The sequence below is a fragment of the Pteronotus mesoamericanus genome, unplaced genomic scaffold (genome assembly GCF_021234165.1).
Source record: "Pteronotus mesoamericanus isolate MK-2021 breed Mesoamerican mustached bat unplaced genomic scaffold, CSHL_Meso_final scaffold_232, whole genome shotgun sequence".
Classification (NCBI taxonomy): domain Eukaryota; kingdom Metazoa; phylum Chordata; class Mammalia; order Chiroptera; family Mormoopidae; genus Pteronotus; species Pteronotus mesoamericanus.
This window is the reverse complement of record NW_026555311.1, coordinates 5,178,159-5,194,042: the sequence shown is the minus strand read 5'-3', so window position 1 is coordinate 5,194,042 and position 15,884 is coordinate 5,178,159. Positions and strand designations below refer to the sequence as shown.

The window sequence follows — 15,884 nt, the reverse complement described above, 5'->3', positions numbered from 1 at the left end:
GGCTGATGTCCAGATTGGTTAAAATGTGTGGTTTGGTATTTCTCTCTATTTTGCTAATAAGCTTTTCCCTTGCTCTGGGAATTCTTTCCTCTTTAGCCCAATCACGTTTGTTAAGGGAGGGCCCTTATGAAAAGGCTATTCTTTGAGATCTTGAAGTGGAAATGATTGGTTCTGAAAATTCTTCAGTGGCATTTATAACATTTTATACTAATTGAAGTCTTACTACGAAGGCTTTCTCAGTATCCTCCTTCCAGAATGCTACAGAATAATTTAGGCAACAGTTCAGGCTCTAAAAATGAAGATGGCTCGGTCTTTTCACAGACTGAACACAATATTGTTGCAACTTACTTGATTATGGCAGGTATGGATATTTACTCCATTAACAGTAATTTTGCTTTCGAGTGGGAACAGAAAAGCAGAGGTTTTCAGCATAAGGCAGCAGGAAAAGTATGGGTCAGGGAGAATGTTTTCAAGTTCCATATTGATGGCAAATCTGAAGGTACCCTTTCTGAGTTGGGTGCTCAAGTAATTAAGGGTGATAACCTGCTCTATGTTCCAGCTGTAAAGATCAAGGGAAGGTAGGTGGGACAATAAATGAAAGCATTGTTACGGTGGTTAATGTGTTTGAATCTTGACACAGTGTGAGAGCAGTGAAGTGGGGCTGAGAAAAGTTTTCTATAAAAATACTTTTATAGACCATATATTTGGTTATTACATTGTTAAATTTTTATTGGGGAAGACTGCACCATGGCAAAAATATATTTTTATGTCGTTTACTGTTCTCATACATACATTTTGTAGTTTGTCCTTGGTAGCGGAATCTGGTTAAGATGGAAAGGTCCTGGAAAGAAAATTAAAGTCATAAAAAGAGCACAGAGTGTACTGGCAGTCACTGACAACAGAGTCTGAAAATTCAGCTCATTCCAGAGCGCTGTGTTGAAAAAGGCTTGAGCTGTGGCTTTCATCTTTTAGTGTCTCTGCAATAGTGAGCAACTTTCACCTTTTTGTCCTTGTATTTTCTTATCTGTAAAATGGGAATAAGAGTAAGCTACTTGTCATGATTCTTGTGGAGTGAAATTTAATGACATAAATACACTTAAAGGACACATATAGTAGGTATCGGACAAATATGTTCTTCCATATACACACTCATTGATACATATATTGGATTATATGTCAATAGATAAAAGACTTGTTTACCAAAAAGAAGGAATGGGGGAAATGACAATAGTTCTCTGCTTATCTTCTTTATGCATAGGTTGAATGGTGGTATAAGTTTTATGTTGACCGGTCACCATATTTCCAGCTATGCTCAGTAACACATTTTAGCAGTAACATTTTTGGATTGATTTATACAAATTTTCAAATATATTCACAAGCAGAGTGAAAAGTAAGACAAATCATACTGTGTCTAGTTGTTTTTGATAATTCCTAGTTTGCCCATAATTTCCAATTAGAGTATTACTTCTGTGCTAGAAATTGTGGTTCCTCAATTTTTGTAAATTTTAATGACATGCTAACTCATTCATTTGAATACTTCTGTATGATAAGTACTGGACAAGTTCTATTTCTGATTTTTTTTTTTTTTTTGTGACAACAGTGAGAAAACTATGCTGGTTAAAGAGAAAAATCTTACTACAATTACATAGAAATACTTCGTATACAAACTTTGGTTTGGTTAGTTTTTTGTAGATGACCGAGAAAAGCTATCATTTTTTATATCTGGTTACAGAAATAGTGTGCAAAGAAAATTTCCTGTTAAGAAAATGTTCTATACAGTTCTTTTATAGCATTAATTACAGTAATGTTGCTGCCATGACTCTGGTGACTGCTACTACCACTACCACTGCCTCTACTGCTGCTGCTGCTACTACTGCCATTATTTGAATAGTGGGCATATACCAAGCCCTGTTCTAAATACATGTACAGAATGACTCATCCTTACGCTAATTCAGTAAGTGAATAAGTCTTACTTTCCCTGATTATAGAGATGAAGAGTTTAAGTAACTTGCCCAACACACACAGCTACTAAGTAGATCAGGATTTGAACTCGGGCGTTTTGGTTCTTGAGCCCTCACATAAAATTACAAGGGTGAGTATTATTAAGGAATACCATGAGAGAGAGAGAGAGAGAGTGAGAGAGACAGATGAACTGAAGGGAGCATATCTAACCTCTTTATGCTTTTGTTCAAACATTTATTACTAAGTTCCCCTAATTTTCACCTTTAATAAAACATTTGAACTTCCCAATCAAATACAAAATTATGAGGAAACTTTCAGTTAAAACATTTATTTGTTACTAAACCTATTTAGGTTTTTTTAAATTTTTAATTTACTATTTCCATTGGATTTTAGCTCTTAAAAACTTTTACCAACTTGAGCAATATCTCTACAATTAAGGCAGGGAGGCATGAAGGCATGGTGAATTGAGGATTTGAAATTCATTACGAATTCAGCTAATTCTGGGATGCCAATGCATTTGAGTTTCTGTACCTGCAAGACAGAGTCAGGTCTCAGAAAGGAAACTTGACTAGGGTGATATGACCTGTCAGTCTTCTCAATGTATTTGAAAGCCAGCCCCACTTCCTTCTTGGATAGCCAGACTTTGCTATGTGTGGGTGCTGGATGAACAACTCAGATTTGAACATGTTGAGTTTCGTGTAACATTGGAACAGTCATATGATCTGGCACACAGATACCTCATAAATGTTTAGTGACAGTTGAATGGAAAGGGGTATGGAACTGGGGCTTTGCTTGGGGCTGGAAAGTAACAGAAGAGCTTGTAGGATCATAGCGTATGAGGCCTGTCCAAAAAGTATCTAGGCTTGTGATATGAAAAATAGATTTATTGAAGGAGATACCAGAAGCATTGTACACAGGACAATGATGCCTCAGTCTCTTCAAAGTAGGCCTCTTGGGATCTCACACAGTTCTCCCAATTGCCATCAGTTGCCCTGTCATATTTTCCTGAATCATATTTCCCAGAATCTCGTCGAAGGTTTGAAATCTCCCTTTCAAAAGTGATTTTAATTTTGGGAAAAGCCGCAAGACGCCGGGTGCCCAATCTGGGTTGTAAGGGAGCTGAGTCACCTGGGTGACTTGATGTTTCACCAAAAAACTCTGCACAAGACATGATGCATGAGTGGGTGCATTGTTGTAATGAAGCCACCAATCACCAGTTGCCCATAGCTGCAGCCTTCTGAATCATCTGAATAGTTTCTGCAGAGGAATGTTCAAGCTTAACACAAAATTTGATGCAAAGTCATTGCTCTACTCAGTCATTTTGGATGTGATGACCACACAGCACACATGCTCACTCAATGGCGTCTACCTCCCCCACTGACTAGTACAGTGAAGTCATCTTTGTTCACACATGGACATTCCAGTCCACTCTCCTTGGCTGCCAGGTTATATCAATGTCCCATAAACCATTGTTATATTAACAATTGTTGAACTTTTTCCAGATAGACCTCATATGACAGTTGATGCTTGAGAAAAGATACTAGAATAGAGAGATGCTGGAGCCTCAGAAAGAAGGAGGAGGAAGTTAAGCTGCCAAAAGATATGGTAGAGTACTACATGTATCCCAAAAATCAGCAGGGCTGGTTATGAAAAGCAAGCGAAGAATTTAAAGGACTGTGATTGATAGTGACGACATTACAATTAGTCTTGTCCTGGCGGGTGACTCGGTTGGAGCATCGTCCTGTACACCAAAAATTTGCAGGTTCAATCCCTGATCAGGCCACGTACCTAGGTTGCGGGTTTGATCTGGGGCACATGTGGGAGGCAACCGATTCATGTTCCTCTCCCTCTGTATTTCAAGTCAATAAATATCCTTAGATGAGGATTAAAAAAACAACCAGCCTTCAGTGCTGGTTTATGCAATTGGCATATTCTTGAATGTTTTAATTTTCTTACTTCTGCTTTACAGAAGGACTGTGAAGACATGAAACTATTTGTTTTAAGAACAGCTAGAGCTCTTCAAATAAATGAATTAAAATGGATTTATGTTTTTAAAATTATTTTTATTTTATTTAATTTTTTAACAGCTAACATTTTGATTTACTTGTTTCCACTCTTATGTGCAAAAAATTTAACAGTTAAAACCATATTGTATACACATCGTATATGCTTTTTACATTTGATTTTATATAAATATTTCCCTATTAGACAATGCTATGTAAAAATACTTTTAATCAGTATAAGATTTCATCACATAGCTATACCACAATTTATTTAACCTCTCCAATCTTGAGCATTTAATTTATTTCTTTAATGTAAATAGGGCTGTGATGAATGTCTTTGTGAAAAAAGAAAATTTGTCTTTTTCTGTTTAATTTTAGGATTACTAAGTAATATATATATATAGTAAATTATTCAAACATTACAGAAATGTATGATTTAGCACAGTATTTTTAAAATAGTGGGTTGGGCAATATACTTGGAATATATTTGGAAGCAATTGACATTTTGATGTTCTACTCTTCATCACAAAAAAATACCAAACATAAAGAAAAGTAGGGAAAATAGTATCATGAATCACCATATACTCATCACCTGGATATATATCTTTTGCTTTTCCTTCACTTTTAAAATTTACATGGGCTAAAATTCACCCTTTTTTGTGTGTCCCATGTGATTAGACAAACGCAGAGTCATGTCACCACCACAATCAGGTGACATTCTATTACCTCCTTGCCCCCAAATTTCCTCATTCTGCTTTGTTGTCAACTCTTTTGCCACCCCAGTTCCTAGCAAGTGCTCATCTGCTTTCTATTACTTTTTTCCTTTTTGCCTTTTCCAGAATGTCATATAGATGGAATCAGGCCCCGGACTAGTGAGAGCCATGTAATGTGCCTACGGCACAACATGTAAGGAGGCAGCACTCTGAGGCCTGACCCTGCGCTGGCCCTGCTCTGACCGCCGGCATGGCCTCATCCTGCTCCTCCTGCCCTAGGAGTCGGACACTGTGCAATGTTTTGAGTGTGGCTTCTGCAACGTAATATAATGCATTAGAGGGTAACACATGCTGTTATATTTAATAATGGTTTATTCCTTTTTTTTCCTGATTATTATTCTTTGTGCCCCCTTTTTCAAATGCACTTGTCAGTTGACAGCCATTTAGGTTATTTCTACTTATTGGCCATTATGAATAGATCTTCTGTCAATATTCATGTGCACTATCAAATTTTTGTGTGGATGTATGTTCTCATTTATCTTTTTATTTTTTTGTACTCCTTGGTTATTTTTTAAAGTTGCATTATTTCCACTACCATTTAACCCCCTTATATCCCCCTCCCCTCTACAATCACCACACTGTTGTCCATGTCCATGAGTCCTTTTACCTTTTTGCTTAACCCCTCCATCCCGTAAGCTCCCCCACCCCTAGCTGTCATCCTGTTCTCCACCTATGAGTCTATTTTGCCTGCTAGCTTGGCTTGCTCATTAGATTCCACGTATAAGTGAAATCATATCGTATTTTTCTTTCTCTTACTGGCTTATTTCACTTAACATTGTTCTCCAGTTCCACCTATGTTGTTGCAAAGGGTAAAACATTCTTTTTTATGGCTGAGTAGTGTTCCACTGTGTACATGTCCCATAGTTGTTTCATCCACTCATCTATTGATAGACACTTGGGCTGCTTCCATATCTTGACGACTATAAAAAAAGCATAAAGTGCCCGTCATTCCCAGGCAGTCACCCACTATTCCCAGGTGGTCTCCCATCCAAGTACTAACCAGGGCCAACACGGCTTAGATTCCAAAACCAGACAAGGTCTGGCACATTCAGGGTGGTTTATGCTTATTTGAGTATATACCTAGGAGTGGGAGCACTGGGTCATGTGGTAAGGATATGCTTAACTTTATGGGAAACTGCCAAAGTGTTTTCCAGAGTGGCCGTACTAGTTGGTATTCCTACCAGCAAAATATGACAGCTTCAATTACTCTGCATCCTTAGGAGCTTTTGATATTACTAACTTTTAAAAAAGCCACGTAGCAGGTGTGTCCATCACTTAGATTTAACAATCCACTTGAAGTATTAATATTTTAAGGTAAATTATCATGTCATTCAGCCTTTAAAGATTTCAGTATGTATCTCTAAAATATGAAAATATTTCCCTATATAACCACAATATCATTATCACACCTAACAAAGACAACGACAATTTCTTAATACCATCTAAAACCCAGTCATACTCAAATTTCCCTGACTGTCACTAAATGTCTTAATGTACTCAGCATGAAACATAAACTAGGGTGTAACATGATAGAGTATGCTTCATGTAGAAAGAGTAAGCACTGTTTCTTAGAAATTTGTTTATATGGGACTTTTTTAAACATGATTTTTTATTTTTCAATTTCGGTTAATATACAATATTATATTAGTTTCAGGTATACAATGTAGTGATTAGAATTTTATATAACTTAGAAATTGATTACCCTGATAATTCTAGTACCCATCTGACAACATACCCATACGCTATACTTTACATCCCCATGACTGTTTTGTAACTATGAATTTGTACTTCTAAATCCCTTCCTTTTTTTACTCATTGCTCAAACCCCCTTCCATATGGCAACCATCACTATCTATGAGTTTGTTTCTGTTTTGTTTGTTCATTTTTTTAGAGTCTTCCTAATAAGTGAAATCATGTGATATTCGGCTTTCTCTGTCTGACTTATTTCACTTAGCATCATACCCTGTAGGTCCATCCATTTTGTTGCAAATGGTAAGATTTCAGTCTTTTATGGCTGATTCATATTCATATTCTATTATATATATTTATCACTTCTTATTTATCCATTCAGCTACTGATGGGGACTTAGGTTGCTTCCATATCTTGGCTATTGTAAATAGAGCTGCAATGAACATATATGTATGCATAAAAGGGGCTTAAGTGTTTAATTTTGACACTGCTTTTAAACATTAAAATAAACAAAGTATATAATATTTTTGTGTATTGTTCTCAGGTATGATAAGTATTCTCAGCAACATCATAGTTCTGGGCATCTTCATTAAGTACAAGGAGCTTCGGACACCCACAAATGCAGTTATCATTAACCTGGCTGTTACTGATATAGGGGTCAGTAGCATTGGCTATCCCATGTCGGCTGCTTCAGACCTATATGGAAGTTGGAAATTTGGATATGCGGGATGTCAGGTATTGGAGATCTTTGGAATGAAAGCTAAGTAATGTAGATTAAAGAGGTATAAATTTAAATGTCTCAAAACATCCCAAGGGTTTCAATCAAATAAGATTATAATAGCTATGGTACTCTTATTGAAACTACTTTCAGGAGTGACTAGGAAATATATTCTTTAATGAGAGAAATGAAATCACTAGCCATCTTTATATTTTTTAAAATTTCCCCAACCCAAAGGAAAAAAAAACCCCCAAAATTAACATTCAACTAAAGAACAAAAGCAAATATGTGCATATTCAAGAGAAAACTTGCATCTTGCAAATTCAAAAAGAAATGCCATGCTTTCATTTGAAACAATAAATATTAATGCTATATCATAGTATCTAAGTAAGATAGTTAAACTGCCTACCACATTATTGATTTTTTTTTTTTTTTGGTATGGAACATTCTACATGAGAATTGCTATTAAATATATCTACTATTATTTATACTGACAAGGAAATAAATTAATACTAGTTTGCATTAAGATAGGTAAATAAGACTTCTGCCCTAATTTTTAACAGCTTACTATAGTAACTATGAAAGCATAGAGAGTAAAATGAGACTACTAGAAAAAATGAATAGTCATATATGTACCTACCAGTTTTATCAAATCTTAATGTTTTTCAGTATGAGCTTGAAGTTGATTTTCTCTTTAAAGATATAAAACTTTACAGATACTGTTGAAGGTCATTGCATACAATTCCAATCTTATTCCCTTTTATCCCATGAATGTTTTTCTCTCTAACTACATATTTATGTATACATAAACTAAATACTGTTTGAATGTTTTAACTTTTGTGTAAATAATATATTGTCTGCATTATGCAACTTTCATCATTCAATATTTTTGAGGTTTAGCCACATTGATACATGTAGCTGTAAGTCACTAATTTTATGAACATACCCCCACATACTTACTCATTTTTCTGTTATTGAGCATTAATTCCCAGTGCTTTTCTGTCATAAAGAAAAGGCTTCAGTGAAAGTTCTTATACATGCCTCCTACAATTAGTGAGTTTCTTTAGACACATTGCTTAGGTGGTTGAGTTGTACAACATGTTCGTCTTCAGACATACCAGATGTGGCCAAATTGCTCTCTAAAATGCTTATGTTACTTACAAGAACTTCTATGACTTCACATTCTCCCCAGGGCTGGGATTGTCAGACATTAAAATTTGTTACCATTTTGATAGGTATATAATGGTGTCTATAATTTTCACTTCTTTGGATATGTAATGTGGTATACATATTTTTTATGTCATAAATATTCATGTTTCCTCTTCTATGAACAGGCCATTCTTCTGGTTGTCTTTTCCCTTTATTAAATTGTCTCCCTTCTGAATACTAATCTTTCGCTGGTTATATGCATTGCACCTAATTTATGTTTGTTTTTGCACTCTAGAATACATTGTATTGAAGTTTTACTTTGTCTTTAAATTTTAAAAAAAGTTTATTTTAATTAATGAAGTCTCAAAACACTTTTTATAAATACCTTTATTAAACCAGTTATAATTTGACAATGAAAGATATATTTTAAAATAAGTACAATAGAGGGGATGGGGAAGGGGGATATAATGGTGGAAAGAAGGGGAAGGGACTAGACAACATCTATGAATGACCCAAGGACATGGACAACAGAGTGGGGATGGACTGTGGGGGGGAGGGGTGTGGGGTGGGCGAAGGAGGGCAGAGGGGGAAAATTGGGACAACTCAATAGAATAACAATAAAAATGATTTCATAAAAATTAATATAATAAAAACATTTGATGTATTTAAAATATATTCTAGCAATGGGGTAAAAATGTAAATGTCTCTCGGAAGGTGTATAGAATGGTAGATTCTTTAAAATTTTGGTTTTCAGATTTATGCTGGCTTGAATATCTTTTTTGGAATGACAAGTATTGGATTACTCACGGTAGTGGCTATGGATCGATACCTGACCGTTTGCCGACCTGACGCAGGTACAGCTCTTTTCTCAGCTTTCTCAATGATTCCATTTCTTGCCTGTACCACTGGACACACATTCACTTTAAAATGTAAATGTAATGGGTTGCAATCGTGGTCAGCTTTCTTTCTCTGACTATCTTTGTTCAAAAGTTTAATGATTTCCTATTACACTTAGAATAAAATCCAAATTTCATAAGTACCTCCAAAGCCCTTCTACCTTTCTAGCTTTGGCTAGGGCTGTCTCACTTTGGGGTCCTGGCCACCCCCTTTCCTAATGTTGGGTCTTTGTAGATGCTGTTTTGTTAATTCTGGAAAGTGCTTCTCTCAGCTTGGCCTCTGGGCGATCCGTTTATCCTTGTGCGTAGCTTTGAGTGAGCTAAGGTGCTCTATAAACAACCTACTTGATAACAATTTTAAATAATCAGTTAAAATAAAGTGAAGATATGAATTCCATTATTGGCAAATGACACTACTATTTCATATGTTTGTTAACAGGAAGAAGAATGACCACCAACACTTATATCAGCATGATCCTGGGGGCCTGGATCAATGGCCTCTTTTGGGCTTTGATGCCTGTCATAGGGTGGGCTAGTTATGCCCCCGATCCTACTGGTGCTACCTGTACCATAAACTGGCGGAAAAATGATGTGTAAGAGACACTTTTACACTTGATAATCAAATGCTTCTAGTGTAGACATTTTCTCGCCATATCAAATTTAAGCTCAGATCAAACGTTTCCCGTACAGCGTAGCAAAGAGCTTCCTTGGTAGGCGTGACGTGATTCCAGTATTAAGTTATGCTTGTTTGCAAGTAAAGGCCATCCAGCTCCCCTTGCCCTGCTTAACCTGTCCCTTCATCTCTCTCCTCTGGCAGCAAAGGGGATACAGAGCACCTCAGGGGGAGAATCTGAGAGGGATAAGGGGTGTCAGTATTGCCAGACAGCACGCAGCTCGGACAAAAGCCAAGGCTGGCTCCTTCCAGTGTTTTCAAAACGATCTAGTGATAAAGCACCTTCTGAGAATTGTGCAGCAAAAGCAACATTCCTGCAAGGATTTGCTTACGAGTTACTGATGTTTTTTTTTTTTAATTTATTTTTTTGAATTTTTTTTTTTTACCTTTATTTATTTATAGAGAGAGGGGAAGGGAGGGAGAAAGTGAGGGAGAGAAACATCAAGTGTGGCTGCCTCTTGTGCGCCCCCAGCTGGGCCCCTGGCCCGCAATGCAGGCATGTGCCCTGACTGGGAATCAGACCAGCGACCCTTTGCTTCACAGGCTGGCGCTCAATCCACTGAGCCACATCAGCCAGGGCTGCTTTTCTATATTTACCAGGGAAAAGAGGATAATTTAGTTTGTTAAAGAAAAATGAAAGATTACTCAGAAAAACATAGAGAGTTTCTAACTCTAAAACTAAATCCAAAACCTTTTGTGTTAAGTGTTGACAAGTACATATTTTAAGTCTTTACAGGCAAGGCTATCCCTGTTACAACACTCAACTCTGCCTGTGAATGCAGCCACGGACAGTATCTTAATGAATGTAGGTCCAACAAAACTTTATTTACAAAGATAGATGACAGGCTGGCTTTTGGCCTAAAGGCCATAGTTTGCCGACCCCTAGCCTAAATGGATTTAAAGTCAAATATACTTCCTAAGCCATTTAATAATATAACGACTGCTGGGAAATGCCAGTATTATTTCTAATAATCATCCTGTTCCCCTCCTCGATTTAGTATGTTAAACAAGTAGTGATTTAATGATTTCCTTTTCTTTCAGATCTTTTGTTTCTTTCACGATGACAGTTATTGTGATCAATTTTATTGTGCCCTTGACAGTGATGTTTTACTGCTATTTCCATGTTGCTCGTTCCATCAAATGTCACACCACTGGTAACTGCACTAAGTACCTCAACAGAGATTGGTCAGATCAGGTAGATGTAACAAAGGTAAGATATTCACATCCTTAAAATATTTCTGTAATCAAGCTTTTACACGTACATGGTTCCCTGGCCCCTGCAGTCACCTCTCCCACTCCCCCTCTGGCTCTTTTGTCTGGCATTTGCCTCCATATTTCTAAACGATGTGCTAATCTGCTGTTCTGGATATTTTTGTTGGCCATTACCTCTTGATTTCTTACGGCGAATGATGAGAATTTGTTTCTCTTCTACCACCACCGTTTTCTATTCCTCTTCACCGATCTTTTTCTCTCCTCATGTTGTTTGGTTAGCTGAAGAGACAATTTTACGTTCTTGTGAGTCCCTAAATTTTATTTATAGCAGATTTCTGTAGGGGTCAGTGATTTGTATTTCATTTTAAATAATTTTTTAATTTTTCAATTACAGTTGATATACAATATTATATTAGTTTCAGATATACAACCGAGTGATTAGACATTTGTGTAATTTATGAATGATCACCCTGATTCATTTTCCATAAAACTTTTTTCCCATGGAGTTGATTTCTTTTTTCTTTCTTTCTCTTCCTCCCTTCTTCTCCCTCTCTCTTTGTTCCCCTCTCCCTCCAGAGCTCTCTCCTGGTAGTTTCGTTTGCTTACTCCTCTGTGTACTTGTCACTAATTTATCTCTAATCTCTCCACTAGCAGCCTCAGTTTCCTCTTGGTACTTTCAAGTGCATTGGAGACTTTCTCCTTTTCTTGGAACTTTGCTTCCTGGCGCTCCTGGGCCTCTCACCCTGCTCTACACTGGCTGCTTTCTGAAACCCCAGTCCAGAAAGCCGGCATCCTCACCTTTAGCCTCTCTCTAGGGTTGAATCACCTGTTTTCTGGGGTGTATGTCTTCCCTTTTTTTGGTTACTCCCTCTCACCTGGTGGAGCACATTCTCAAGGAGGCTCCTGAGAAAGTTTTCAGGAGGGAAAATTTTAAAGATTTTGCATGCCTGAAAATGTTTTAAAATTCTACTATTATAATGGACTGGTTGTTTGACTGGTGTAAAATTCTAAGTAGACAACTGATTTTCCAAGAACTTTGAAAGCATTCTCTATAGTCTTCTAGCTTCTGGTGCTGCTCTTGAGAAGGCTGGCAGCATTCTGGTGACCGACTGTTGGTAGCTATTTGCGTGTTATCTCTGGAAGCTGGTAGGACCGTCTCTGTGTCTCTGGTTTTCTGGACTTTCATACCGATGCACCTTGGTGTGGCTCTTCATTCACCCACACGCTGGTCTTTGGTAAGTGCCTGCAATGTGAAGACCCAGGGCCTCCCCTTTGGGAGGGTTCTTGTATTATTTCTTTGGTGATCTCCCACCCTGCTTTGTTTCCTCTGTTCTCTTTTCCTGGAACTCCTTTTATCTGTCTATATCTCCTGGATTTATCTTCTAATTTTTAAAAAATTTCCTCTTGTATGTTGTCCCTGTTTTGGGTTTCTTTGCTTGTTTTGTTGTTTGTTTTTATTTCTACTTTCTGAGAGGTTTCCTCAACCCTGTCCAGGCCTGGGATCGGGTGAGGAGAGCGAGGCCCAAGCCTTGGGTATGAAATTTAAGCAGGCACCAAAGAACTTAGTAATAAAGAAAAGCAGTTAATAAAGTATTTTTAAAAATCAAAATTAATGCAAAAACCTATATTAAGCATAATATAAAATTTGAAATAAAGACAGGACCTGACCCTGCGCTTACACGGTTCACCTCATTTACCTTACCCTTTCTATTGCGTTTTAAAAATTCTCCTCTCACATACAGGACAAAAGCCATTGTTATAGATAAAAGAATTATTTTATACTCTGTACTCCTTTTTAATAGCTTCCTCTTCTTGTTTTATATCTCCTGTATATATTTACATTTTCCTTCAGTTCATCACATGGTGTTTGTTTCTCCTGCGTTTCTGAACTGCTTTGGTCTCGGCGTGCGCGTCTCGGTGTCTGGCGCTCAGTGACTCTCCCTGAGTATTGAGAGTGAGGCACCAAAACGCTGATCGTAAGCTTCATATGGGCTCTTTGGTTGGGATGTTTCTTTGGGGGTCTTTCTGACAACCTGCATCTCCAGGCATTTTTTTCGGGGCTGCTCAGTTTCCAAGCGGAAGATTTTTTCACGTACCTGGGTGGGAGGTCCAAGTCTGTCGGCCTGTGAGCTGCGTTTGAGAGGAGGGCGGCGACGGCATGCGGCGCCCCTCTTTGCAGTACAGTGCTCTGGCTCTCAGCTGAGCCCCGTGGCCCCCGGCCCTGGGTTTCCCTGCTTTTTCCCTCTTACACTCACCTACTGGGTGCTTCTGGGGAGAGGACAGGGGCAGCTGCCTGGCTGCATGCAAAGGGAATTCAGAAGTCTGCCTGCTTCTTTTTGCAGATTTCAGTGAGTTCTGTTTTTAAGTTCCATGGGCAGCCTCACATTCAGAGCTAGCTGTCACCTCTAGTTCCTGAGGCTTTCTGAGTTCTGTGCAAGGGATTAGTCTGTGTATGCCAGGAGTCCACACCACAATGACTAGAAATGAGTTAGCAGTGGGTATGTATGTGTTTTTCATCGAAGCCAGCTTTTGTATTTTTCCCTAACACATCAAAAGAGAGGAGGCATTCTTTACATTTGTGTCGCATTGTATCCATCTCACAGGCTCTTGTTATCATAGATGACTTGGTTTTTTTTTTGCACATGACGCAAAGAACAATGAGGGGTAAGATTCAATTTTTCCTTTATGTCGTCAACAACATAAACTTATTCAAATTCCAATCTAGATCATTTTTATGCCATTTTAGGTATGTTAGTTACGTAGATATTGGATTTAGCAAATACCTATTTCTTTTACAGATGTCTGTGGTAATGATACTCATGTTTCTGGTGGCATGGTCCCCTTATTCAATTGTGTGCTTATGGGCTTCGGTCGGTGACCCACAGAGGATTCCTCCCTCGGTGGCCATCATTGCTCCACTGTTTGCAAAATCTTCTACATTCTACAATCCCTGCATTTATGTGGTTGCTAATAAAAAGTAAGTAACGTCAAAAGTGCTTCTGAACAAAATAAGGGATACAGAAAGAATGTTTAAAAGACCACAGATAATGTTCTAAGACTTCTGGGGAAATAAGTGACAGAAACTCACTCTGAGCTAGCTCGTAGAAGTTATTGGACTCATGCAACTGGAGAACTTTAAATGCCTAGAGCTCCAGCTCTGTGACAGGCTCTTCCCACATGGAGGCAAGATGATTACAGGCGACCCCAAACCCAAGTTCTACCAGCTCAGCAGTCCTGAATTCAAAGTGCACCTCAGGTGACTCTGGCAGAGAAGCTGCTGGAAGGTTGTTGGGAGGCTCAGCTTAGTTCTTATGGTTACCACACCCAAAATACGTGGAATTGGTATTTCAAAGAAAAGAGCAGTTCTATTACCAGATGATGGACAAGCCAAGGCAATGTTGGTCTCCCTAAGTGGAGTGCATAGTTGTATATTTACTAGAAAGAGGATGTGCCATTCAAATGCAAGACGAGAAAGGCCCCCACCCCCTTAGTTAGGACTCTTGGTAAGGATTTCTTTTCTGCCTCCTCAGTGAAGGTTGGATTATTTCATTTTCTTTTGCTACTGAAAGATGGAATGAACCAATCTACTGTGCTTAAATCTTAGTAGAGGTCAGTAATTTGATCCTGAAATGCCAATGCTGCTTCTATTAAACCTATGCATTTTATGCACATGTTTGGGAGAGCAGCTTTAGTTATAAATAGGTGAATAAATGCAGAAACTTTTAAGACCAAACAGACCACATAAGAAGAGTAAAGAGCACATTTTAAATTCAGAGCCTGTTGGTCGTTCTTTTGGAAAGGTCAGTCATTCTCAAATTCCCCTTAATTTTAACTCGCCTTTGCTCAGAAGAATAGATGCATGAAATGCATATCCTTCTTTCAAATAAATAAATTATTGGAGTTGACATTAGAAATGTCATTTAAACACATAATTATTGATTTTTATTAAATGTCTCCAATGTTTACAATTAATGACACAAAATAGGTCTTCAACTATACTGTATACTTTCTACATTTATAAAGGCTCTCAACAGGAGATAAGGTTGGAGGCAAAAATTTATCTGGAAATGTCAATCGGCAGTAGTGGCATCTTACCCATATTGAAATGTTTTAAAATTCCAAGTCATCATAGGATAATGCCAGATTTTCCCTTTTTATTGTAGGTTTCGGAAGGCAATGTTTGCCATGTTCAAATGTCAAACTCATCAAGCTATGCCTGTGACGAGTTTTTTACCAATGGATGTACCTCAAAACCCATTGACTTCTGGAGGACCCTGAAAAAAGAGGAAAGCCCAAGTTATCAAAACACCCTACATACTTTTTTTGTAATGTTTTAATTTTATTTAAAATATGAGCCCATTTAGATCAAATGTAGACAGATTATTATCCTAATAGGCTGAATTCCTCAAGTGTAGTTTATAGTTGTTCTGTTTGTGCGCTGGCTACTGTAGGGAATGTTTCTTTATTTCCTTACATGTAAACTTATCGTTCATTTCCTTTGATGAATACAGACACATGAGATTAAGGCCTCCTCTCTTTCTCTCTGTCATGGCATGCACTGTGCTGTATTGATGTCCTGCTATCTTGTGTCAGCAGGATGTAACTATGATAATAATATAGTTAATACTCTTTAACAATTTGTTACTCTTCAGTAACAAATAATTACTGAAATGGGTTGTTAGATGTTCCTAACTAGGTACTGGACTTTGTCTACTTTGTCTTTGGAGAATGCCAATACGTGGCAATATTGATAACTCTATTCTAAATCAATTTTATATCATGTGCTTCTGTCTTTAAAACTATTTTTTT

General features: G+C 37.7%; 1 protein-coding gene across 1 annotated transcript; it reads left to right on the top strand.

The window, feature by feature from the left end:
* Positions 1–255: 255 nt before the first annotated feature.
* On the top strand, positions 256–15,353 carry RRH (retinal pigment epithelium-derived rhodopsin homolog). Its single transcript, XM_054591566.1, has 7 exons — positions 256–361; positions 6,972–7,162; positions 9,049–9,148; positions 9,630–9,783; positions 10,905–11,073; positions 13,874–14,052; positions 15,239–15,353. Exons 1-7 carry the CDS (start codon positions 256–258, stop codon positions 15,351–15,353), a joined length of 1,014 nt encoding a protein of 337 aa, XP_054447541.1.
* The last annotated feature ends 531 nt before the right edge of the window (positions 15,354–15,884 follow it).

What these genes read in the sequence shown, in the direction of transcription:
- RRH (XM_054591566.1), top strand. Translation starts at nt 256, where the DNA reads ATGCTACAGAATAATTTAGGCAACAGTTCAGGCTCTAAAAATGAAGAT. An exon ending in CGTTTGCCGACCTGACGCAG is followed by an intron (nt 9,149 to 9,629) that starts GTACAGCTCTTT and finishes GTTTGTTAACAG; the next exon opens with GAAGAAGAATGACCACCAAC. An exon ending in ATCAGGTAGATGTAACAAAG is followed by an intron (nt 11,074 to 13,873) that starts GTAAGATATTCA and finishes TTTCTTTTACAG; the next exon opens with ATGTCTGTGGTAATGATACT.